The 26,570-nt window shown below is 40.8% G+C and overlaps 1 protein-coding gene and 1 pseudogene across 4 annotated transcripts in view; one reads left to right on the top strand and one right to left on the bottom strand.

The window, feature by feature from the left end:
• The first annotated feature begins 5,695 nt into the window (after positions 1 to 5,695).
• Positions 5,696 to 26,570, top strand: part of CCDC171 (coiled-coil domain containing 171) — a 292,691-nt gene continuing 271,816 nt past the window's right edge. For all 4 annotated transcript variants that reach the window (XM_044265626.1, XM_044265625.1, XM_044265624.1 and 1 more), the window contains exons 1-3: positions 5,696 to 5,842; positions 15,617 to 15,769; positions 24,114 to 24,249. In XM_044265626.1, the coding sequence (XP_044121561.1) occupies positions 15,726 to 15,769; positions 24,114 to 24,249 (180 nt within the window). In that variant the 5' untranslated portion in view covers positions 5,696 to 5,842; positions 15,617 to 15,725. The remainder of the gene's footprint in view (positions 5,843 to 15,616; positions 15,770 to 24,113; positions 24,250 to 26,570) is intronic.
• Positions 21,021 to 21,117, bottom strand: LOC122917904 (annotated as a pseudogene).

Here is a 26,570-nt window from a genome sequence, read left to right as displayed (position 1 = left end):
TGGGTTTCAGAATTGTTTAACCTAAGCACAAGAAAGTATGTCTGGTGTCTAGTTCCAGTATTATTCAACATAGATGACAGATAATTACATCGTTTTCAGTTTTCAAAGCTTATTCTTTCCTGGGTGCCTTGCTGGCTCAGTTTCAAGAGCATATGACTCTCAGGGTTGTGAGTTTGAGCCCCATGTTGGGTGTTGATATCACTAAAAAATAAACTAAAAAAAAAAAGCTTATTGTTTTATCTAGAAATGTCTATTGTAGGAATGTATAATATGGCTTTATTTCATTTTATTTTTTATATGATTTTATTTATTTATTTGACACAAAGAGCACAAGCAGGGGAAGCAGCAGGGAGAGAAAAAGAGAGAAGCAGCCTCCCAGCTGAGTAGGGAGCCTAATTGGGGAGGGTGTTTGATCCCAGGACCCCAGGATCATGACCTGATCTGAAGGCAAAGCCTTAACAATTGAGCCACACAGGCATCCCTGTAATGAGACTTTAAAAGACAAGTATGCCAAGTATATCTACAGAGACAGTTTTTTTTTTTTTTTTTTTTTTTGTAAAGAAAAGGAACAAGTCAGAAATAACCCAGATGACTGGATAAGTAAATTACAGCCATTCACAAAATAGATTACAATGCAGCTATTAAAAATGTATCTTTGGGGTGCCTGGGTAGCTCAGTCAGTTAAGCATCTGACTCTTGATTTCAGCTTAGGTCATGGTCTCAGGCTTGTGAGATTAACCCTTTGTTGGTTTCTGTGCTGGGCATGAAGACTGTTTAAGATTCTCTCCCTCCCTCTGCGCTCCAATCTTCCCCACCACCTCCTCACTCTCGTTTATCTTTTTCTCTCTAAAACAAACAAACAAACAAACAAACAAACAAACAAAAACCCGAAGAAGAAGAAGACGGTAGGCTGGAAAGTGGGTACAGACAAGTCTAGGGGCACTTGATTGATGGGCGAGGGGGAAGGGGTTAAGTCTGGGTTCTATGCAGTAAGGACTGAGGAGCCATTAAAAAAATTGATAGGATAATATAAGCTGAGTTACTCTGAGTTAAGATGTGAAAATTACATATATATGTATATAAAAGTCTCATTTTCCTCCAACGGAATTCTTTTCAAATCAGCTCCTTCCAATATTTTCTTTTCCTCTAGAAAGGATGCTCTCCTCCTTTTGTTCTCTGCCTTTGCTTATGGTTCACCATAGCTGGCATGTCCCAAATTTCAATTCCTCTGCTATATCTGAATAAACTCATTTGCTGCTTGATAACCTTTGTTGTTTAATTTTTAAGGTCGACAATGCTTTAGAAGGATTATCCGTCATAGCACACAGAACAGGGACTGAGGGAGCAAAGGACCAGAGCCCCTGAGAGCAGCAATTATGGCAAGGCCTTGCAGTTCTAAGAATTGATACCAAAGCAGCATAATAATCAAGCAGCTGGTGTTTGAACCTTCTGAGGGAGGTTACTAAAGGGTCAAAAGGAGGTGGCTCATCTGGCGATTAAAAAACCCTAAGGCTCACATGCATAAAATCAGCTCATAACACTCTCGTAGTGTCAGAAAGGTACACATGTGCCCTTAGGCCTGCTTTTGATTTTTTTTTTCCATTTTTTGATCTCTTCTGCTCCTATTTGCCAGTTTAACAATGCCCTAGATGTTTAGTTGTCAACTTATAAAAATGTTGAGAATTTGCGCAGAAAGGGGAAGGGAGTGACTTGCATCAGGACACAGAGCTGGTTCTGGTCACAAGTGTCTGCATACAAAGTGGTAAAGAAACAGATCATCAAAAGGTGTAGTAGTAGGCGTAGAAACAAGACAGGAGAGTTGAAAAAAGTAAGGAGGACTTAGTGATTTTTAGATGTAGGCGTTGAGACCTTGAGAAAGAAGTAAGATTCTCTGAGGGTTTTTCCCCCCCATCTGATGTCTGAGATGAGTTTTATAAGTTCGTAGAGAAAAAATTTGGGGGGGGGTGGGGCTTCATGAAGAAGTTAAAGAGAATGTTTAGATATGTCGAATTCAATGTTACCACACTTTCAAGTGATACTGTTCCAATGGAACTTAAAAATTCGCAACCACAGCAGAATTTGTGATATTATGGAGTCATGTGGACCCAGGGGTGGGTGACATCACCAAGAAAGTTTATGTGGAAACGTGAAAGTTGAGGGCAGAAATTGAGAAAATATCACATTGAGGGGCGAGAAGGGGATAACAGTTTCCCGAGCAGCAAGCAATAAAAAGTCAGTGAGTTGGAGAAACCAGGAGTCTTTTTTTCTTTGAAACCAGGAGTCTTACCTATGCTGCAGAGAAATCTGAGGAGGATCAAAGTGTCAGTGAATTCAAGGGGAGTGGGATTTAGCAGTGAGATCATTATTGACTTTGGAAGCTGTTCTGGTGGCGTGCTGGGGATGAATTGAATAATATCTTCTTTTTTTTTTTAAAGATTATTTTATTTATTTATTTGACAGAGAGAGAGAGAGAGATCACAAGTAGTCAGAGAGGCAGGTGGGGGGGGGGTTGGTGGTGGGGGAAGCGGACTCTCTGAGATGTGGGGCTCTATCCCAGATCCCTGACACCATGACCCCAGGACCCTGAGACCATGACCCCGGGAGTATGACTTGAGCCGAAGGCAGAAGCTTAACCCACTGAGCCACCTAGGCGCCCCAAATATCTTGAAAGTAAAAAGAATCAGGTGAGTATTGTGTCTTTTTAAGTAGCAGTAGCATGTTAGGCAAACAGAAATAGCAGAGAAGGAGCCTTGTAACTATTAGAAAAACAGAAAACTGGGGCGCCTGGGTGGCTCAGTGGGTTAAAGCCTCTGCCTTCTGCTCAGGTCATGATCCCAGGGTCCTGGGATTGAGCCCCACATGGGCTCTCTGCTCAGCAGGGACCTTGCCTCCCCCTCTCTCTGTGCTTGCCTCTCTCCCTACTTGTGATTTCTGTCAAATAAATAAATAAAATCTTAAAAAAGAAAAAAAAAAGAAAAGAAAAATAGAAAACCTCCAAATATTTTATAAGTCTGATTTATTGTGTAATTGTTACAACTTCTCTGCTCCATACCCTTCGTTACCTTTGTTGCTTGATAAACTAAGTACAGTAGTCCTCCCTTGTCTATGGGGGTATGTTCCAAGACACCCAGTGATGCCTGAGACTGGGGTGTCTTTTTCCTATGTGTACACACCTATGATAAAGTTACATTCATAAATTAGGCATAGTAAGAGATTAACAACAGTAACAATACAATAGAAAATTTTAACAATAGGGGCACCTGGGTGGCTCAGTGGGTTAAAGCCTCTGCCTTCAGCTCAGGTCATGATTCCAGGGTCCTGGGATCAAGACCCACATCCTGCCCTCTGCTCAGCAGGGAGCCTGCTTCCTTGTCTCTCTCTGCCTCCCTGCCTCCTGTGATCTCTGTCTGTCAAATAAATAAATAAATAAATGTTTATTAAAAAAAAAAAAAGAAATGCTTAAAAAAATAAAATTGTAACAATATATTGTAATAAAAGTTATGTGAATGTGGCTTCTCTCTCAAAAATATTTATTGTACCGTACACTTTAGATGATAAAACGTGGACATGATTACATGAAGTGAGGTGAATGACATTGGCATTATGACAGAGTTAGGCTACTATTGATCTTCTGAATATGTTAGAGGGAGGACGATCTGCTTTCTAACCCTGGTTGACTGCAGGTAATGGAAGTCACAGAAAGAGAAACCATGCATAAGGGGGTCTCCTCTATGACCGGCGAGGGTCCCTGTGATCTGGGGTCTGCCTACTTTTCCAGCCTGCTATCTTACTCTCCACAGTTCTCCCACTCCCAAGACTATACACTGAGCTTCCAGTTTTCCCCGTGCCTCATTATGTTTCCTGTTCTGTTTCATGTCTTCCAGTTCTTTCTCAGCTTGTGAATCTATGATCATCTTCCCAGAGTAAGTTCATAGTTCTCCATTAAAGCCTTTGTGGGGTGCTCATGGTTGTTACTAACATTTACCTCTTCTGATTCCCATTGTACCTATATTAAATCCTGTATTTCTATCACCTAGCTCCAGACTGGGTATGTAGCCTGTATTCAATAAATATTGAGTGAGCAACTAGGTGAAGACTCAAACCTTCATATGGCAACTATTCTTCATTTAAAAAGTGTGCAGTATAGTACATTTGTCATTTATTCTTGCCATACACATTGTTTTGTGATTTTTTAAAACACAAGAAATTATGTATTTAAAACTTGTAAAGCAAAAAGAGAAAAAAAAGGGGAAAGAAACCCCTAATCTCATCAATCTGTTGTAATTTTCCACTGGATTTCTAAATGTTAGAATGGGCTCTTTTTTCCTTTCCGTAAACTCTTGCCTTTGCAGCAATTATCCTCTTTCTGGCAAAATTATTAGGAAGCGGGACGGGCTTCTTTTTTTAACCTATGACAACTCAAACCAATTCAAGTTTCCGTGTTACAGGAATTGAGGTTTTAACTCAGTTTATATTTCATTTGCATTTATGACCGTTGGCTCTCCCCAGGGAGACAGGGAAAAGAAGGCCCTTACACCTGGTTTCAGATTGATTACAACCAACATGGGACAATTTTAGCATAAAAGGTTCGTTTTGCATCAAACACCTTTTTGAGGGGAGGAGGAGGTGGTGAAGATAAAAATCCTCAATCAAAATCCCGCCAATTTGCGTTGTTCTTTAGGGAACAGGTTTTCAAATGCCGGGGAACAAAAGAGCGTTTGGTTTTCCAATCTCCCTGGGGCGGCAGCAGATTGTGAAGCAGCTACCGGAAGAAACCAAAGTATAAATTATCAACTAGAAGAAGGCGTGTGTGCGCGTGTGGACGCGCGCGTGCGCTCGGGGGCTTGGAGGAGGATAGGAAGGAGATGGGAGTCCATGCTAAGGCTCCACGGTTTTTTTTTTTTAATTATTTTTTTCCGAGGTGCCTCGTTTTGTCATATTTATAATGAAAGGCGCTGCAACAGTGTCAGCGCGTTGACCTGCGCTTTCTCCACACTGTTCACAACCCCAAGCTGGGATACAATGGGTATGGGAGGAGGGGACAAGGGGCGTCCTGCAGGCGAGAGCGGGCTGCACAGCGAGAAGCCAGCCGCTAGCGCAGAAGCCGAGCCAGCAAAATTTACCCCCGGCCCTGCCACCGACCCACAGACCCCGCGGGGCTCCATTGGCAGTTTAACGCACAATCGGGGATCCAGCCTCTCAAGAGTTTTATTCAGTAGGCGTGGAGAAGGGGTTAGGATTAAGAAATCTGCATTGTCTGGCGCCTCTGCGCATTCTGAGCCGGTGACCTGGAGACCTCACGCTGGGAACAGAACACTGGAGCGCGGGCCGGAGCGTTCTCGTGCGGCAGGGGCGCGTGCGCCGCGGGATCGCGCGTGGTCACGAGCGCGCCGCTCCTCAGCAACGGCGCATGCGCCTGCTCGCCTTCCCGCACGGCCGCGCAGCTTCGCGGGCCCTCCTCTTCCAATCGGAGCGCCGGATTCTCCGAGTGCGTATCCTGGAGCTGCCGGCGGCGAGAGGCTGGAGGAAAGGGGCCGACTGGGGCGGGGCCGACTGGGGCGGGGCCGACTGAGGCGGGGCCGGGAAGCCTGTGAAAGTCTGTGAAGGTCTGCGAGCGAGGCCGAGCCTCCGGAAGTGGCCGTTGTAAACACTTCTCCCCCGGGTTTTTCCCCTTCTGTCTCCGTTTGCTCTTCGTTCCCCCTCCCCGGGTCCTAGAGTCCGTCGGGCTCCAACAGTTTTTGCTCTGACCCCGGCGATCTGCCTAGGCGTCTTTCTACCATTGAGATTTGGAGCTGCCCCTGGGGTCTGGGGTGTGCGGTCTGGACCACGGGAGCCCCCTGAGGTAACCACGGGATGTGGGGGCTTCGAGGCGAACGATTTGGGCGGGGAGGTGTTGAGGAAGGTATGGGTGGTAGCAATGAGAGTTATGGGGAACCCCGAGTTACTTCGTGGTTGTCCTGGCGCTGTTGGGGTCCTTTGTGGGGACACGCCTCCACCTCGTTGGGCTGGGCCTCTCCGCCCAGCTGGGGGAAGATACTGGAGCGTCCCAACCGGAGACCGCTGCAGCAGCACCCAGAGGACTGAGTAGGGACCAGAGGACAGGACCTAGAGGGCCTGGACTTGGAACTTCTAAGGTTTACAACTCCGGACTGCCGGCTTTTCCCCTCCAAGAATCAGAAAACTCCTCGAGGACAAGGACCACGTCTTTTTCATCCTTAAAGGAAAAACAAAAAAAAAACCAAAAAACAAAAAACAAAACAAAACAAAACCCCAGCCACACACTAGACACTCTATCAGTGTTTGATAAACGAAAGAATGAGTTGCTCTCTGAAGTTTCTACTGCTCATCCACCAGGACTCCTAGGAGACAGAAAATCCAGCTGTTTTTCCAAGGCTGTAAATTTTCTTCCGAAGTAGAGCCTCCTTTTGACTGTTCTTTACTCCGTCGTGGTATTTATCCTAGGCAAATGCATATTTTTTCGTTTTAAGGATATCTCTAATGATTCTGCCTAGCTTACTTGAGCAGCAATTTCGGTTGGTGTCCAACGCTTTCAAATACAGAACACATGAGTGTTTTGTATACTTCGCATGATTTTGGAGAGAAAACCCTACCATTTCATCATCTGTTTTATTGACCAGTTAGCGCCTAGTAACAACAAACAATGGTAGAGTAGAAACGAACAGTGGTTTCCCTTAAAATGAAGATGAAATAAATACAGTGCAACCTCCTAAGAGGAAAGAGGGGACTAATTTTAGTCTGGAGCTTGAAGTTTTTTTTTGTTTTGTTTTGTTTTGTTTTAAGATTTTTATTTGACAGATCACAATTAGGCAGAGAGGCAGGCAGAGAGAAAGGAAGGGAAGCAGGCTCCCCACTGAGCAGAGAGCCTGATGCGGGGCTGGATCCCAGGACCCTGAGATCATGACCCGAGCTGAAGGCAGAGGCTTTAACCCACTGAGCCACCCAGGTACGCCCCCCAACCTTTTTAAGAGATTTTATTTATTTATTTGACAGAGGCGGTGAGAGAGGAAATATAAGCAGGGGGAGTGGAAGAGGGAGAAGTAGGCTTTCCACTGAGCAGGGAGCCCCATGTGGGGCTCCATCCCAGGACCCTGGGGTCATGACTCAAGCTGAAGGCAAACACTTAATGACTGAGCCACCCAGGTGCCCCTGAATATCTTTTTTTATTTTTTATTTTATTTTATTTTATTTTATTTTGTATTTATATTTATTTTATTTTTTTAAAAAAATTTTTATTTTTTATAAACATATATTTTTATCCCCAGGGGTACAGTTCTGTGAATCGCCAGGTTTACACACTTCACAGCACTCACCAAAGCACATACCATCCCCAATGTCCATAACCCCACCCCCCTTCTCCCAACCCCCCTCCTCCCAGCAACCCTCAGTTTGTTTTGTGAGATTAAGACCTGAATATTTTTTTTTAAAGAATTTTATTTATTTATTTTAGAGGTGGGGTGGGGAGCAGAGGGGCAGGGGAGAAAATCTCAAGCAGACTGGGGTTGAGTCCTGAGTCCCCCGTTGGGGCTTAATCTCAAAACCCTGCGATCATGATCTGAGCTGAAACCAAGAGTCAGTTGCTCAAGCAACTGAGCCACCCAGGCATCCCTCCCACTGAATGGCTTTATTATAAGTAGTAGTACTGTAGCTTTATTATAGTTACTCATCCTCTCTAAGCATCAGTGTTCTCGTCCATGAAATATGTGTAATCATCTTATAGGGCTATTGGAAGTATTCAGTGAGATCAGTTACAGTTAGCCTAGTATCTGGCACATAGTAAGTGCTCAATAATAGTGGTTTCTATGTTTTTATCCCCAGACACACTGAGAGATGAGATCCCCAACCCCACCCGCACCCTTCCCTTTTCCCCTGATCTGTACAGACACACTGAGGGATGAATGCATTCTGTACGACCCACTGAAGGACTCAGCTGTGACGTAGGAAACTTTATACCAGCAGTGGCTCTGCAACCTAACGTAGAATGATCTTTCTGGCTGGTGCTTAACTCTTAGGATGTTTAGATCATTGATCCCTTGGCCTCGATCACCTATATTTGGCTCTATTACCTATGTCTAAAAAACTTCTTACTGAAGAATGTTATATATCACATCCCCTCATCTATTTTGGTAGGAATGGTGAGAGAAGTCCAACTCCATTATTGAGAGAAGATCCATCTATTAATAGAGTAACAAAAAAGCTGATCTAAACTTTGCCTTTATCCATCACTGCTACAGAATGGCCTAGATTGGGCCTGAGCCTGTGGAAGTGCCATTTGTATTGAGAATTCACTGGAGGTCTGAGTTATCTTTCATTAACAGGACTCTGCCTTGTAGTTAGTTGGGGGGTGGGAGGGGTGGGTAAGAATGAGCTGTGTTTGAGAAATCTGTGGTAGGGAGAAGTGCTTTTCTGATAAGCAAGGTCTCATGTGCTCTCTGGCTGGGGGTGAATCATGTCTTGACGACAAATAGCAAGACATAGCAGAACTGTGGAGTCTGCTAATCTGGGCTTGAATCCAGATTCTGTCACTTGCTAGAACTGAGACTTTGGACAGGAGATTGAATGAATGTCTTTTTTTTTTTTAATTTTATTTATTTGACAGACAGAGATCACAATTAGGTGGAGAGGAAGGCAGAGAGAGAGAGAGAGAGAGGAGGAAGCAGGCTCCCCGCTGAGCAGAGAGCTGGATGCAGGGCTCTATCCCAGGACCCTGGGATCATGACCCGAGTGGAAGGCAGAGGCTTAACCCACTGAGCCACCCAGGCGCTCCTGAATGAATATCTTTAAGCCTCAGTTCCTTAGGTATAAAGTGGGAACATTAAAAAGTATCTTCTCCTTGAGGTTGGTGTAGAGTGCCGGTGTAGAGATATAGAAAGTTCTTAGCATACTGTCTGGAGAAGGGATGTTTGTTATGGTTGGCATGATGAGAGTAGGAGTGGCTTTGAGGTATTGGATAATTTTTTTATAGATAATGATGTATCGAATGTTTTCAAATGGAAAGCGTTATTTATAGAGTTAGCTACACGTTGGAGAAAGGCTGATGTCGATTGTGTATCATAAGGAATTTGTAATTACCATACAGATTAGCTAAAGTATTTATCTTGTGGAGTTTCGTAGGGAAGTTTCAAGTATGGCTTGGAACACATTATGTGAGCAACCTATAATTCTTTGACCCAGCTCCCTATATCACTGACATTTCTATTACTGTACCTCGCTACTTTCCTCATCATTCATTACCTTTTCACTCTGGTATATGAAAAGGGAGCTTTTACTACATCATCTCTGCCATGTTCAGTTGGTTAGAACTCTACTCAAGGTTTAAATTCAGCCACAGATCTGACTTCGGCTCTTCATTGATGTTGTCTTCCTAATACATGCAGAGGTAGGCCCTTGAACCTTAGTGTTACCAAAAGCTGATACCAGAGACAGAGAAGAAGAAAAAAAGATTTTGCTAACGGAGACTTTTTAGATAGGATTTCTTTTTGGATAATGAATTTGAAAAGTTGAGATATAACTCATCTATCAAAATTCATAATATTAAAGCGTACAATTCATTGGTTTTTAGTATATTCACCATGTTCCAAGGCAATCACTGCTATCCAATTCCCGAACATTTCCTTCCCTCCCAAAGAGAAATGTCGTACCTTTTAGCAGTTAGATCCAATTCCCCCTCTCCTTACCCTCCGGCAACCACAAGTCTACTTTCTATGTGTTTCATCATTCTATACATTTCATATACATGAAGTCCTACAATCTGTGGTCTTTTGTGTTTGGCTTCTTTCACTTAGCATATGTTTTCAAGGTTTACCTATGTGTCATGTATCATTACTTCATTCCTTTTAATGGTTGAATAATATTTCATATTTTATTGACCCATGGGTCACTTAATAGACATTTGGGTGTTTTTTTTACTCTTTGGCTATAATGACCAATGTCACTCAGACATTTGTGCACAAGTTTTTGTTGAAACGCAGTAATTACCTTAGAATGTATCTAGTGTTCAGTATTCTCTGGTATACAGTTTGCTTTTCAAAATGTATGTTAAGGGGCACCTGGTTGGCTGAGCCACTGGGTGGCTCAGTCATTAAGCATCTGCCTTTGTCTCAGGTCATGATCCCAGGGTCCCTACACTGGGCTCCCTGCGGGGCAGGAAGCCTGCCTCTCCCTCTCCCACTCCCCCTGCTTGTGTTCCCTCTCTCACTGTCTCTCTCTCTGTGTCAAATAAATAAATAAATGAAATCCTAGAGAAAAATGTACATTAAAATCTTTTTATTACTTCAGGAAAGTTTTCCTGGATTACGGTTTTTAGTATTGTTTCCTTGCTTTTGCCTTCTTAACTCGGGGACTCCTGCTATCTGAACAATGGTTATTCTTTGCCTGGATTCAGTATTTTGTCACTTTCTTTTGAATCCTTTTGATCTCTCCTTCATTTCTTTTCACTCAGAAAACTTTCCTTTTTTTATTTCCTGTGTCCTTTCAGGCATTTTCTGTCACGTGTATTTACTTTGTGTCCCCTCTTAGTCTTCATCACTGAAATTTTTTTCTTTCATTTCTAACTCTGATGGTTGTCACCTTCTTTCGGAGTTTTTCTAATTCTAATTCTTTCCTGTCTTGTACCATTTTGTTAGGGTCCTTTAGCTTATCTTGAAATAGTACGTTACAGGTTTCATCTGTTTTATGGTCATGTCTTTCTGTCATGCTTTCATTTGTAGCATTCAATTCTGCTCCCCCTTTTTTTTTTCTTTAAGGATTTAATTTATTTATTTGCCAGAGAGAGAGAGAGAGAGCGAGAGAGAGCGCGCACAAGCGAGCACAGGCAGACAGAGTGGCAGCAGAGGCAGAGGGAGAAGCAGGCTCCCGGCCGAGCAAGAAGCCCGATGTGGGACTTGATCCCAGGATGCTGGGATCATGACCTGAGCTGAAGGCAGCTGCTTAACCAACTGAGCCACCCAGGCGTCCCAATTCTGCTCCCTTTTTAACTGTGTTCACTTCATATGGGATTTGACCGCATACTTTTCTGTTGCTTATTTTTTTTTAAGATTTTATTCATTTATTTGACACAGAGAGAGATCACAAGTAGGCAGAGAGGCAGGCAGAGAGAGAGGGGGGAAGCAGGCTCCCCGCTGAGCAGAGAGCCCGATGTGGGCCTTGATCCCGGGACCCTGAGATCGTGATCTGAGCTGAAGGCAGAGGCTTAAGCCAGTGAGCCATCCAGACACCCTGTTGCTTATTTTTATGTAAGATTAATTTACTTGAACTTTGAGATGGGGGCAAGCTTCAGGAAAGCGTCTCTGACTTCATGGAACTCTGTCTTGTGGTGTTTTGTGAGTGTTAAAAACTGCGGTGGCTTGTTTCTGAGATTTTCCTGGCTCTGTTTCCTCCTACAGTTTGGTTTGGGCCATTGCTTTGTCTTTATTTCCCTTATCCTGCTCGGTTTTGATTCCATTCTTTGTAGTTTCCCTTTAGTGGGAGCCTCTGTCCAGGAAAGCGACCTTGGCAGGTCAGATCCGAGGGTTCATAAGCTGGACTGTACCAACCCTTTCAAGACTTTCTTACCGGGGGCACCTGGGTGGCTCAGTGGGTTAAGCTGCTGCCTTCGGCTCAGGTCATGATCTCGGGGTCCTGGGATTGAGTCCCGTGTCGGGCTCTCTGCTCAGCGGGGAGCCTGCTTCCTCCTCTCTCTCTCTCTGCCTGCCTCTCTGCTTACTTGGATCTCTCTCATGGTCAAATAAATAAATAAAATCTTTAAAAAAAAAAAAAAAAAGACTTTCTTACCGTATGCCTGTAGGGCATGCTGACTTGTGGAAGGGGCAGACTTCTCCCAGATTCATCTGCTGTTCCCAGATTGGCTTGCAGTGTTCCCCACTGAATATCTGCTGGCTCTTTTTGGTGTTCTTTCAGATGTAGCCTTGTTATTTCTATACTCTGCTTTCTCCTCCTTACATGTGGCTCCCATATAGGTTTTGTGGCTGTTGGTGGTTTGCCCTTATTCATTTGTATTTTGTAGCTTTTTGTTGTAAACAGAAATGTAAACTAGATTTTCTAGTTTCTCTAATTACCTTAGATAGTTTTTACAATGTCCCTCATTTAAATTAATAAATTGTAGAATAATGACTTTATGAAAGACACATGTAGGCAGGGCTGATGTGAGAACTCATGTTTGTACCTTTCTTGTCCCTCAACTTGTTTTTCTTCTTAACCCCACAAGAGTATTTTCAAATTTCTTATCCATATTAGTTTATTTTTTTGAAGTTTATTTTATTTATTTTTTAGTAATCGCTATACCCAATGTGGGGCTCAGACTCACAACCCTGAGATCAAGAGTCGCATCCTCTTCAGCCTGACCCAGCCAGACGCCTGTTTCCCCCCCACCCTGCCCCATATTAGTTTTCTATTGGTGTGGGACAAATTACCACAAATTAATGGCTTGAAACAGCACCCAAGTCAGGAATTTGGACACAGCTTAGGTGGATCCTCTGTTCAGAGTTTCACTGGGCTGCAGTCAGGGCGCTGGCTGGGTTGCGTTCTCATCTGGAGGTTTGACTGGAAAGAATCCACTTCGCAGCCTATTTCAATTGTTGGCAGAATTTGTGTCCTGTTGGCATCTGTGTGACTGAGGCATCTAGCTTTTTGCTGGCTGTGGGGTGGAGGCTGCCTGCTGTTTCAGTTTTGTAGCCCTCTCTGTAGGTGGTTCCCAGCATGGCATTTTGCTTCTTCATGCCCCGCAGGAGATTGTCATTTTGGCCTTTTAAGACAGAGTCTTACATAACATAATATAATCATGGGAGTGACATATCACCATCCCTTTGCCATATTCTGTTGGTCAGAAGCAAGTCACAGGTTCTGCCCACAGCAAAGAGGAGGCTATTATACGAGAGAAAAATGCCAGTGGGGGCCAAGATTGTGGGGACCATCTGTCTACCACATTATCTGTGTCAGTGATCTGGAAATTGATGAAACTTGCTCCTGAGCCATAGAAGACACTTTTCTCTCTAGAAGACTATTCCCATTTGAAGATGTTACCTACCAAAATGATTAAAAAAAAAAAAAAAAAAAAGATTCTCTTCAGTTTAGCTTTATTGAAACAACTTTATTAAAATTTGGTTAACTACCTCTTCCCACACTTTTCCACCCCAAATAAAGCCAAAACAAAACACAACAGACATTATTAAAATCCTATCTATGTAAATTCTTTTCTTGTGGGTGAGAGATTCTCTTTGTGCCTATTGTGACACATATACATACCCGTGTGAGTTTAATCTTTTTCATAAAAGTAGAAACATTTTACAAACATGCTTTTTGAGCCCGGGACTCCATTCTAAGTTTTCTTTAACTTCCATTCTGAAGACAGTTTTTCTGGAGTCTGATCTTTGGGAGTATGGTGGTAAAGTGAAAAGACTCTGGGATTCAGTATCAGAAGAGCTTGATTGAGTCTTTAGTATCCTCCATTTAGTAGCAGACTGGCCATAAGCAAGTCATTTAGCCTCTTTGAATCAGATGAGTTTCCTTAATTGCAATGAGGACAATAAACCTCAGGTAGGATAGTTTTTACATTGCAGTATTGTAAGGATCAGGATTCACTATATTAGGTGCTCAATAAATCGACAGTGGTATGTTTGTCTACCACTGTTTCCAAACTTATTCTTTCAGGTCCCTAGAGAAATAGGATTTTTCCCTCTATCTTGGTAAAAACTCCATCTTCTTTGTTCTGGGGCAAAGTATTCTAATATCCGCTAACTCACTGTTTCAAAGATCTGTTGGTGTCTGTAGAAATCATTACTCAGTTCGTAGCACCTTGGTCTTGTCTCCATCTTGGTTGGCTTGAGTCCCTTTTCTTTCAGTGACATCTTTGAGGGTTTATTAGGAGCAGGGAGAGAGAGTTAGCTTTTTTTTCTTTCTTCTAGATATCCCTGTACACTGGTAATTCTACTAAATAATTCTTTTGATACATCTTTCACCTAGACCAATTCACCTTAAGGATTACTTACTCCCTTCCTTTTTCAGGGACTCTAATATTTTCCCAGAGGTTTTCTATTCAGTAATAGAAACTTATAATGACTGAGCATTTTATAATGCTGTATATATTACTTAAATGTCAAATATATGAGATTGATGTAATTATCCCCTTATTATGGTTGAGGAAACCAGTGCAGAGAGTGTAAATGACTTGCCCATGACCACATACTTGGAAGATACTTATAGGCATTCTAACTCAGATCCTTCTGAATCCAAAGCTTATGGTCTTTCTTAGGCTATTGGAGTTCTACTAGGAATACCAAGAGATGCTTGTGAGATCTTGATATTTGTGTCTGTCTGAACTTAATCCTTGTTATCTCTGTTTAAAATATTCACTCAGAGATTCCTTCATACCATATATATATACACACGTGTGTGTGTGTGTGTTTGTGTGTGTGTGTGTGTATAAAAGCAACTTACTTTAAATGATTAGCTTTGTATAATTTGGAGTACCTCCCATAGAAGAAAGTTCTAGACAGACCAGTGTAAATGACAACTATTCTCCTCTTTCCATATTCCTTATTTCCTTATTCCTCCTTGATCTTTAACTTAAGGACTTTGAAAATTACCATGAGGTCATTTGTGGGAAGTACTTTGGTCTCATTGATTGTAGCATTGCATTAAAAATATATCATTTATGAAAATGGCTTTAGGGACTTAAAAATGTCCCTGGATTTCATTTTCTTTCAAACTGCATTCTGTTCTCTAGAAATAGGCTCTACATTACTTTTCTAGTTCAAGATTAATTTGTCACTATATTATTAAGATCATTTTTTCTTGGGGCATGGGTGGCTCAGTTGGCTAAGCATCTGCCTTCAGGCTTGGGTCATGATCCTGGAGTCCTGGGATTGGGGCTCATGTGGGGCTCCCTCTTCAGTGGCGAGTCTGCCTCTCCCTCTGCCTCTGCCCCTCTCCCACCTTGTGTTCTCTTTCTGTTGAATAAATAAATGAATAAAATCTTGAAAAAAAATTCTTCTCTTCATTTGAGAAATTAAAATATCTAATAGAATTTTGTTTGTATAAGAAGGAATATCTTTTTAACATTTTGTCATTTTTGCTTCTAATCGTTTTTTTAAAAGAAATCAGGGGTGCCTGCGTGTCTCAGCTAAGCAGCTGACTTTGGCCCAGTAGTGATTCCAGGGCCTGGGATCACACCCTGCATCAGGCTTCTTGCTCAGTAGGCATCTTCTTCTCCCTCTCTCTCTTCTTGCTGCTCCCCCTGCTTGTGCTCTCTCTCTCTCTGTGTCAAATAAATAAAATCTTAAAAAAAAAATAAGAGTTTTTAAATGTTTTCATGTTTGTTATAAAATAATTTTTAAAATACAAGCAAGGTGGGTCTGGGTGTCTCAGTTGGTTTAGTGTCTGCCTTCCCTCAGGTCCTGGGATCAAGCCTGATGTCGGGCTCCCTGCTCAGTGGTGTGTCTGCTTCTCCCTCTCCTCCTTGCTTATGCTCTCTCTCAAATAAATAAAATTGAAAAAAAAAAGTACAAGTAAGATGAATGAAAAGACAAAAATCACTCATAGTCTCAGGACTCTTATTAATAACTCATACAACTCACTGTTACATTGTTTACTATTTTAACAGACTTCAGCCCACCTAACCTGTAAGCTACAGACATCTGGGACAGGTGTAATCCTCAATAACGAAGTACACGACTCAGAAACAGTGGGCTGAGAGTTGGAAGAGACTTACCATGAGTTTAAACGCTTCAAGTAATGCCCCCAGTGACGCCCAAGGGTAAGCCACCAGTCCTTTCCTGTAGTCGGGGAGTGCTTTTGGGTTGCGGGTAGCTGGGAGAAGTCAGTGGTTGGGGGTGCTGATTGTAAGAATTCTCGGGGTGTGCTAAGGGAGGCCAAAGCTTCAGGTGCCTGGAGGAGCAGGCAGAATGCGTCACAGCAACAGGAACGGGATGTAGGGATTGTATGCTGTGATCTGTGCTCCTTTGTTAACTCATCCCTGAAAGTCAGTGTATGTACTTTCTCCTGCCCTTAGAGAACAGCTTATTCTTCTCTCCTTTTCCAGTCTTTTCTCCTCATAGTTTTGCTTATTCCCGGTTCTGTGGGGCCATTACTCTGGCCTGCCCTAATCTCTGTGACTCCAGTTGTTCTAACTTCGCGCCCCAGCGGTGGTTCATGGCTTCGCTTGAGGCTTTCTTTGGGTTTTAGCTCCCATTCCACTGCTCTTGAACTTGGAGTTTATGTTCCAAGAATTGCCACTGTTCCTCTTTTTTGTACCCTTGATGTCTGCCTTTGGGTGAGGTGCCTGCTTTGGGTTGACCACCTCTGATTTGAAAAATAGAAAACTCTGAGTCTAAAATGTAAAACTGAGCCAATTCAGAGAGTGCAGTCCGAAGTGTTTTGGTTTACAAAGAACTAAATACAGAAATTGAAAGTGTTTAGAAACTTTTTTTTTTTTTTAAGATTTTATTTATTTATTTGACAGAGAGAAATCACAAGTAGACAGAGAGGCAGGCAGAGAGAGAGAGGGAAGCAGGCTCCCTGCTGAGCAGAGAGCCTGATGCGGGACTCGATCCCAGGACTCTGAGATCATGACCTGAGCCGAAGGCAGCGGTTTAACCCACTGAGCCACCCAGGCGCCCGAAAGTGTTTAGAAACTTTTATAATCATGTAGCGGAGTAATTTTCTGTTTGTTAAATCTAGTAATAAAACACTTGGGGTTGCATTTTATCTCTTTTTAAAATTTCTTTTCAAAACAATTTCTTGTTCACTGTGGAAAACAGCATGGAGTTTCCTCAAAAAGTTGAAAATAGAGCTACTCTACGACCCAGTAATGGCACTACTGGGTATTTACCCCAAAGATACTAATGTAGTGATCCAAAGGGGTACTTGCACCCAAATGTTTATAACAGCAATGTCCACAATAGCCAGACTATGGAAAGAGCCCAGATGTCCATCCACAGATGAACGGATAAAGAAGATATGGTATATACACACAATGGAATACCATGTAGCCATCAAAAAAGCTGAAATCTTGCCACTCGCAATGGGGTCGATGGAACTAGAGGGGATTAGGCTAAGTGAAATCAATCAGAGAAAGACAATTATCATATGATCTCACTGATATGAGGAATTTGGGAAACAAGACAGAGGAACAGAGAATCATAGGGGAAGGGAGAGAAAAATGAAACAAGATGAAACCAGAGAGGGAGACAAACCATAAGGGACTCTTTTTTTTTTTTTTTTCCATAAGGGACTCTTAATCTCAGGAAACAAACTGAGGGTTGCCAGAAGGGAGGGGTGGAAGGAATGAGGTGGCTGGGGGGTGGGCATTGGGTATGTGCGGTGAGGTGATGAGTGCTGTGAATTGTGTAAGACTGATGAATCACAGAAACCCTGAAACAAATAATACATTGTATGTTAATAAAAAAATTTCTTGTTTAGTCATTTTAAAGATAGTTATTTTAGTCATTTTAAATATATTTTACAAAAGCACCATTTGTTGGGGAGAAGAGTCCTTGCTCCTACTTAGTTTGAGAAGAACTGATCTAGACTGCCTTTTCAGCAAGGATGTGTGGGTGGGGCAAGGACCATGACTAACATGTACTTCACCTATAAATAGGATTTGCCACAGAAACATTTTCCACCTATCTTTAGAAGCTACCTTCAATCCTTTCTGGAGCAAGGTATGAAATACGTGAATAAAATATAAACTTTTGACTTCAGTAAAAACGTTTTTACTTTTGGAGGGAGCATCTTGCCATACAAGTATCTCTCATTTTTTTCTTTTTAAAGATTTTATATATCTATTTGTCAGGGAGAGCGAGAGCACACACAAGCAGGGGGGAGCGGCAAGCAGAGGGAGAAGCAAGCTCCCTGCTGAGCAAGGAACCTGATGCAGGACTCGATCCCAGGACCCCAGGATCATGTCTGTCCTGATTTTTAATGACTAAATTGCTCTTTAGAATTTTAGAATCTGGTAAATGATGTTAAACTTTGCTATTTACCAATAATTTACTGTCTGTAGATTTGCCTTTTCTGAACAACTCGTACACATGGAATCATACAGTATGAGGTCTTCTGTGTCTGGCTTCTTTCACTAGGCATGTGCTGCAGGTTTATCATGTTGTTAACAGGTATCAGTATGTTGGTAGTATTCTGTTGTATGGCTGTAGCACATTCTGGTTACCCACTCATCAGCTCATGGCCATTTAGGTGGTTTCCACTTTTTGGCTGTTATAATGCTGCTCTGAGCATTTATGTACGAGCCTTTGTGTGCAGATGGCTTAATTTCTCTTGGGTAGATTCTTGCATTACTTCATTGTACAGAAAATTTATGTTACTTTTTTTTTTTTTAAGAAACTTCTAGGTTGGGACACCTGGGTGGCTCAGATGGTTAAGTGTCTGCCTTTGGCTCAGGTCATGATCCCGGGCTCCTGGAATTAAGTTCCACATTGGACTCCCAGCTCAGCGGGGAGCTTGCTTCTCCCTCTGCCTCTCTCTTTGCCTCTTATGAATAAAGAAATAAAAAAAAATCTTAAACAAACAAAAAAAAGGATGGGGTGCGTGGGTGGCTCAGTGGGTTAGGCTTCTGCCTTCAGCTCCCCCCACCACCTGCCTGCCTCTCTGCCTACTTGTGATCTCTCTCTCTCTGTCAAATAAAGAAGTAAGATCTTAAAAAAAAAGAAAAGAAAAAAAAAGAAAAAAGAAACTCTTGGTTGTATTCTAAAGTGGCTGGACCATTTTACATTCCCACTAGCAATATACAAGGGCTTTAGTTTCTCCAATTCCTTGCCAACACTTGTTATTTTCTGATCTTTTTAAAAAATTTCTTTTAATTCCAGTGTAATTAACATAATGTACCATATTAGTTTCAGGTATATATAAAATCTTAAAAAAAAAAAAGAAAATTAATGGACCAAATGTATATAAGTTTATTTCTAGAGTCTCAAGTATGGTACAATGAGCTACATGTCTCCTTTTTTTTAAAATATTTTATTTATTTATTTGACAGAGAGAGATCACAAGTAGGGAGAGAGGCAGGCAGAGGGGGAGGGGGAAGCAGGCTCCCTGCTGAGCAGAAAGCCTGATGCGGGACTCCATCCCAGGACCCTGGAATCATGACCTGAGCCAAAGGCAGAGGCTTAACCCACTGAGCCACCCAGACTGCCTCTAAATCTATTTTTCTGATGCTATTGTGAATGGAATTATTTTTCTAAACTTCATTTTTGAATTATTTGTTGTTAATATGTAGAAATATAATTGATTTTTGTATATTGATTTTACATTCTGTGACCTTGCTGAAATTATTGTTTTAGTTCCAGTGTTTTTGTTTCTTAATGAATTTCTTCGGATATTTTTACAGGATCATGTCCTTTGCAATGAAGGACAGTTTTACTTTTGAGTAGCCTGGCTGGCTCAGTTGGTAGAACATGGGGTCGTGAGTTTAAGCTCTACATTGGGCATAAAGCTCACTTTAAAAAAAAAAAAAAAAGGATAGTTCTGTTTCTTTCCTTCTAATATATATATGCCTGCTCATCTGTCCATCCTTCTTTTCTTCCTTCCTTCCTCCTTCCCTCCTCCAGTACAGTCTCAAATAGAAGTAGACAGGTTTGTTTTGTTCCCAGTCTTAGGGGAAGTTTTCAGTCTTTCACCAATAAGTATGCCACTTGTAAGTTTTTCATAGAAGTTTTTTACCAGATTAAGTAAATTTTCTTGAATTCCTAGTTTGTTGCATTTTTTTAAAAAATCACAAATCAATGTTGAATTTTATCAAGTGCTTTTTCTGTATCTATTGAGATGATTATGTAATTTTATTTTTTATTTTAGTAAAATGGTATATTACATCAATTGATTTTCAGAAATTAAGTCAATTTTCTGTTTTTGGGACAAATCCCACTAGGTCATGTTGTGTAATCCTTTTAAGATGTTGTTGGATTTGGTTTGCTAATGTTTTGTTGAGGATTTTTTGCATTTCTGTTCATGAGGGATACTGGACTGTAGTTTTCCTTTCTTGTGCTGACTCACTTTGAGCCTATGTAATCTGGGTTAATAGAATGAATGAGCTGGAGAGTGTCTCCACCTCTTCTAAAGTGAGGATTGTGTGGTACAATTTACTAGGGAAGCCATATGGATTTGAGTTTTCTTTGTGTTTAGATTTGTAAAATTATTAATCCAATATCTTTAGCTCTTATAGATCTATTCAGATTTTGTTTCTTTTGGGGTTAATTTTGATAATGTCAGTTTTTCTAGGAATTTGTCCATTTGATCTACATTGTCTAACTTGTCAGCATAAAGTTGTTCATAGTGTTTATTATAATCCTTCTAGGTTGGTAGTGTCATTTCCTCTCTCATTCTTTATTTTTATAATTTGAATCTTTTCTCTCATTTTGTCAATCTAGCCAAAGGTTTAGCAAGTTTGTTGATTTTTTTCATATTTGTTTATTTATTTGTAAAGATTTTATTTATTTGTAAGACAGAGAGAGAGAGAGAGCACAAGCAGAGGGAGTGGGAGAAGGAGAAGCAGGCTCTCTGCTGATCAAGGAGCCTGTGCTCAGATGCCTGATTTCAGGACTCTGGGATCATGACCTGAGCTGAAGACGGATGGTTAATCCACTGAGCCACCCAGGTGCTCAGTGGATCTGAGTGCTTGTCGATCTTTTTAAAGAGCCAACTTTTGGTTTCATTGTTTCTCTGTGTTGTTTTATTTTAGTCTTATCTTCAAAAATTATCTTAAAAAATTAAAGTTACATATGTATGTTATTTAAAGAATCTCATGTTCTGAAAGGCTTACTCACTGACATTAGGAAAAAGAGCAGTGCTTATTTGCTTGTGACAAATTACCCTCTTGATCTCTAGAAACAATCATTTTCAACTCTGAGATGATTTTTATTTTAAAATATTATTTTTAATTTGATTTAATTTATTTAAAATTTTGTGTTTTTTGTACGGAGCTATGGTTGACACACAATGATACATCAATTTCAGTACAAGATAGTGATTCAACAAGTCTGTGTTACACTATGCTCACGAAAAGTGGGGCTGCCATCTGTCACTATACTCTGTGCAGGGGCCAAACTCATCTCTGTATCGTTCCAATTTTAGTATATGTGCTGCCAAAGCCAGCACTGTCACCATTCTGAAATGATTTTTAAGATCTAAAGCTCTCAAAATTTTTTTTTATGTTGCTATTTGATTTTTCAGGTTTAGCTGTTACTCTACTGAATGCCCACACTACAAGAGATCATGATTTAGTTTTCATTCATGCTTCCCTCCTTTTTCTGTCCTCTCTATATTTAGTTTTTCATGTTTACATTATTATAATTTCAAAAACTTTCCAGTTGATTTTCTCCATTTAGAAAATTTTTTTTGTCTTTTTCGTACAGTGTTTTTCTTGGATTTGATCATTGTTTCATTGTTCAATTTGCTTAATTTCTATGAATTTATCATGAATTCAGCTTCATACTCCAATCAAGTGGCATAAATCTTTCAGTATGTTCAGACAGTTGAAGTATTCTGGGTTTATCTTTATTTTTTTAATTTAATTTTATTTTTTTAAAAGAATTTATTTATTTATTTGACAGAGATCACAAGTAGGCAGAGAGGCAGACAGAGAGAGAGGAAGGGAAGCAGGCTCCCTGCTGAGCAGAGAGCCTGATGTGGGGCTCCATCCCAGGACCCTGGCATCATGACCTGAGCTGAAGGCAGAGGCTTTAACCCACTGAGTCACCCAGGCGCCCCTCTGGGTTTAGCTTTAATTGTAATTCTAACACAATTAACACACAGTGTTATATTAGTTTCAGATGTACAATACAGTGATTCAGCAATTCTATACATTACCTGGGGCTCATCAAGATAAGTGTATTCTTAATCCCCTTCACCGCTTTCACTCAGCTCCCTGAAGCCTTCTGTTGTCTTCTGTGTGCATCTTCTTCAAGAAGTCACTCCTGGAGGCTTTGGCCAGTTCAGTAGTCCAGCTGGGACACATTACCCATTAGGTGCTGTGCTTTCATCTCAGGGTCACACTTGTCACCTGCTGTTTCTTTCTTCACTCTCCTAGAAATTCCATTGCTGTTTTTTCTGTCTTGAATCCCCTATATTTGGGATCCCATGTCTTTCTCCTCCTCAGTTTAGGTCCTCTTGAGAAAGTTCATGGGAGGTAATCGTTTTGGTGTCTTGCAGATCTGAAATAGTCTTCCTCATTCCCTTGTAACTTGTTGGGCATAAAATTCTAAATGGAAATTATTTTCCCTTGGTATTTTTTCAGCATCCAGGAGATTTTTTTTTTTTTTTAACATTTACTTATTTAACTTTTCATTCCTTAGTTTGTATTTTGATTTCCAAGAGTTCTGTTTTCTGTTCTGGGAATATTTCCTTTTTTTTCAATCACATTCAGTTTTTGTTTTATGGATATTCGTTTTTCTCTTATTTTTCTGGAGGCCCCCCCCCTTTTGTGTTCCCTTTTGCCTGCATAATCTTTGAGGGTTCTTCCTCTCTGTCCCCTGATTTGGTCTCTGTCTTTCTAAAGTCTTGCTTCCTAAATTCTGGTGATCCTCAGCTCACTGCTCTTTTATTTAAAACTAGGGGCCTAACAAGCTGATTGGAAGCCCAGTGTGTAAGGCTTTGTGTTTATGGCATTCTCTATAGGGTGGTGTGGTTAAGGTGTTTGTTGAAGAACCCCTAGCGTTGGGGCGCCTGTGTGGCTCAGTTGGTTAAGCCTCTGCCTTCTATTCTCTTGGCTGCCATTATTCTGGCATACAAGATGTTGTAGAAGACCAGCATAATTTTTGACTCAAGTCTCCTATTTTTGATGTGGGGTCTTACCATTTCTATCTGATGTCTCTAATCCACAGACCTTCTGTTTTATCCTCTCCCGGGAATAAACTGTTACTTTGTGCTTGCCAGAGTAAGAGAGATTGGTACCCAGTTGTGTGGTGTGTAGGGTAAAGGATCCCAGGATCTCATTTCTTTGGCAGACTTTCAACCAATTATCTTGTTTTTGCTCTACTTTTACCCCTTTTTCAAGCTGTTGTCAATTAATTGAGCTTTTGGGTATAAACCAGGTGGTGGGTATTATGGAGGGCACTTATTGCATGGAGCACTGGGTGTGGTACATAAACAATGAATTTTGGCACACTGAAAATAAAATAAAATAATATGGGTGTAAATCAGGTTGCTTTCCCCATCTTTGGCTTTAAATTCAGTTCTCTTATGTAAATCAATTACCACTTGTCCATCTGATTTCCAACTTCTGATATTTTATAGCTATCACTCATCTTTGTGCTCTTTCTCCTTGTGGATTTTTATCTCTAAATTCTCTTTGCTGATACTTTCATTAAATTTTTAATTTTTGGGAGACAGGGCTTTAGTCTGCCTTTTTTTTTTTTTCTTTTTAAAGATTTGTTTATTTGTTTTAGAAAGAGAGGGAGAGATAATCCCAAGCAGACTCAGCACACAGCATGGAGCCCATCCTGGGGCTCCATCTCATGATGCCGAGATCACACCTGAGCCAAAACCAAGAGTTGGAAGTTCAACCTACTATGCTACTGAGATACCCCTAGTCTGCTCTGTTTAAGCCTAAATCTATGTTCTGTCACTCATGCTTTTTCTTTTTGTAATATATATTTATTACACTTGCAATAAATAAAATATAGTACTTAAAAACCTAAAAAGATCTCAATATTTTCCAAAAGTATGCAGTCTGTGGGGCATCTGGGTGGCTCAGTCAATTAAGCATCTGCCTTAGGCTCAGGTCATGTTCCCAGACTCCTGGGATCAGGACCTGAGTCAGGCTCCCTGCTCAGCCAGAAGCCCATGTCTCCCTCTCCTTCCCGCTTGTGCTCTCTCTCTCACTACCTCTGTCTTTCAAATAAGTAAATAAAATCTTAGAAACAAAACACAACTGCACAGCTTGTGATAGAATCATTACTTTAAGTACCATCTTGAAATGGTAATTTGTTTCTAGCCACACACTATCTAGCTTTTGCAGTCGACTTCTTTTACTAGATTGTACATTTCTTTAGGCCCAAGACCATATCATGTTGCTTGTGATTTTGAAAAATAACTTATTAGAAATACCAGAAATCGACTTAGTGAGAATTAAATCTTCTTATCTCATTTTATAGGTTGAAGAATGCCTCATCTGATATAAAACAAATGTTTAAAAATGAAACAGACTTGGACATCACTGCTGAACTCAGAAAGAAGCTCCACCGGGCTAAGAAGGAAAAATTAGAAATAACAACTAAGCACAATGCAGAGGTAAAATTTTTTTCTGTCAATGTTGAAAGTAGAATTTGGTTATTTTAGATTCATTTTATATTACAGGCTCCATGTTTAACATTACCATTGCATTCTTTTTTTTTTTTTTTTAATTTTATTTATTTATTTGAGAGAGAGAGACAGTGAGAGAGAGCATGAGCGAGGAGAAGGTCAGAGAGCGAAGCAGACTCCCCATGGAGCTGGGAGCCCGATGTGGGACTCGATCCCGCGACTCCAGGATCACGCCCTGAGCCGAAGGCAGTCGTCCAACCAACTGAGCCACCCAGGCGTCCCTACCATTGCATTCTTGAGCTTAAAAAAGAAATTATAATAAAACAGGTGTTTTTTTTTAATATAGTGGAACTGTATGGGAGTGTTAAGTAGAAGATTAATGAATTATTATATTTGTATGTTGTTTTAAATTTAATTAATGGGTTAAACTTGACAAAAAAGTAACTGATGAATGCCTTTAGTGACTAAAGGATTTATGATTTAGACATTTTTGAAATTTTAATTTAGGTTCTTTCTGGCCCAATCATGGAACAATCTTAAGTAGATCTGAGTATGGGATTTTTAAAAGATTTATTTATTTATTTTAGAGAGAAAAAGAAAGGAAGAGCATGCATGTAGGTGAGTAGGGGGAGGGACAAAGGGGGGAGGAGTAGAGAGACTTGCCAAGCAGACTCCCTCAGGGAGTCTGATGAGGGGCTTGATCCCAGGACCCTGTGATTATGACCTGAACTGAAATCAGGAGTCAGCCACTTAACCTGCTGAGCCACCCAGGCGCCCCTGAGAATGGAATTTTTTTTTTTTTTAAAGATTTTATTTATTTATTTGACAGAGAGAAATCACAAGTAGATGGAGAGGCAGGCAGAGAGAGAGAGAGGGAAGCAGGCTCTCTGCTGAGCAGAGAGCCCGATGGCGGGACTTGATCCCAGGACCCTGAGATCATGACCTGAACCGAAGGCAGCAGCTTAACCCACTGAGCCACCCAGGCACCCCTGAGTATGGAATTTTTAGTCATAGTGGAATTCATAAAATTATCCTAGTTTCCTTAGTTTTATTTTATCATTATATCTTTTATTATTATGTATGTATATGTATAAATATATCTATTTCCTGGTATGTGTATATATTCCAGGGGTAGTAGTTCTTTTTTTCTCTGAGATAATTTGTGAATTATATGTTTTTTTTTAAGATTTTATTTATTTATTTAACAGACAAAGATCACAAGTAAGCAGAGAGGCAAACAGAGAGGGGGAAGCAGACTCCCTGCTGAGCAGAGAGCCCGATGCAGGGCTTGATCCCAGGACCCTGAGACCATGACCTGAGCCAAAGGCAGAGGCCTAACCCACTGAGCCACCCAGGCGCCCCCATGAATTATATGTTTATATCACTTCTGTCAGTTGTGTTTTTTCTCTGTTTTCTCTTTTTCCTCTTTTTAAATCTAACTCTTTAAGTTCAGCTTAGGCAGCCTGGTGTGGTGGGAAGAATATCAAGTTACACAAATCTGGACTCATTCTTGGCCATAATTACAAGATAATGTGACCTGGGGCTAGTTGTTTATCCTGTACCTCATTGTTTTCCCACTGTGAAATGCTCGTCCCAAAGGGTTGTTGTGATAATTAAGGGAAATAAAATTTATAAAGTGCCTGTGTTCTATAATAGTGGCCATAATTTATTGACATTTAAGTATAAGCAGTGTTGTTTCCTTCCTTTTTTTGCTGAATTCTGATGCTGTCCTGTCAGGAAAACTTTTAAAGTCCCCCTAGGTGCAGCAAATGACTCCTTTGCTCGGCTATAATGTGGTGCTGTTACAGGTGCTTTAGAGCCAAAACATTTTTTTCATGCTTCCCTGCTCTTATTAGCTTCTAAGCGTCCTGAGAGCTGAAAGCACTGATCATGCTTTGTCCCTGTCTCTGTCACAGTTCTTCTTGGCACACAGTAGGTCCTCAGTGGCAGTGCGTGGAATAAAAAAATGACTTTTTTCAGAGTCTAAGGAACAGGAGCTTCTGATTAAAATAGGCAGCAGTGAATATGTGACTGTTTTATTTGTTCTTTTAGTGGCAGTTGAAGTAATTTTAAAGGGTAATTGTAGTAATTGCTTTAATTGACATTGTAATATTACATAGTGAATAGAAAGTAATGCTGTTAAATGTATGTTAATTGTTTATAATCTCTAAAACTTATTTTTTAAAACCAAATATGCATTTTAGTTGGGAATAATTGTATTGTAATAATCATTTATCTATATTCTTTCACATATATTTGCAGGTGTCATCAGAGTTCTTAGACCACACTCTTCTCTCTTGTTTGATCAA

Source organism: Neovison vison, chromosome 9, assembly GCF_020171115.1.
Source record: "Neovison vison isolate M4711 chromosome 9, ASM_NN_V1, whole genome shotgun sequence".
NCBI lineage: Eukaryota > Metazoa > Chordata > Mammalia > Carnivora > Mustelidae > Neogale > Neogale vison.
The sequence above is the reverse complement of the archived record's forward strand: the minus strand, read 5'-3'. Positions and strand labels throughout refer to the sequence as shown.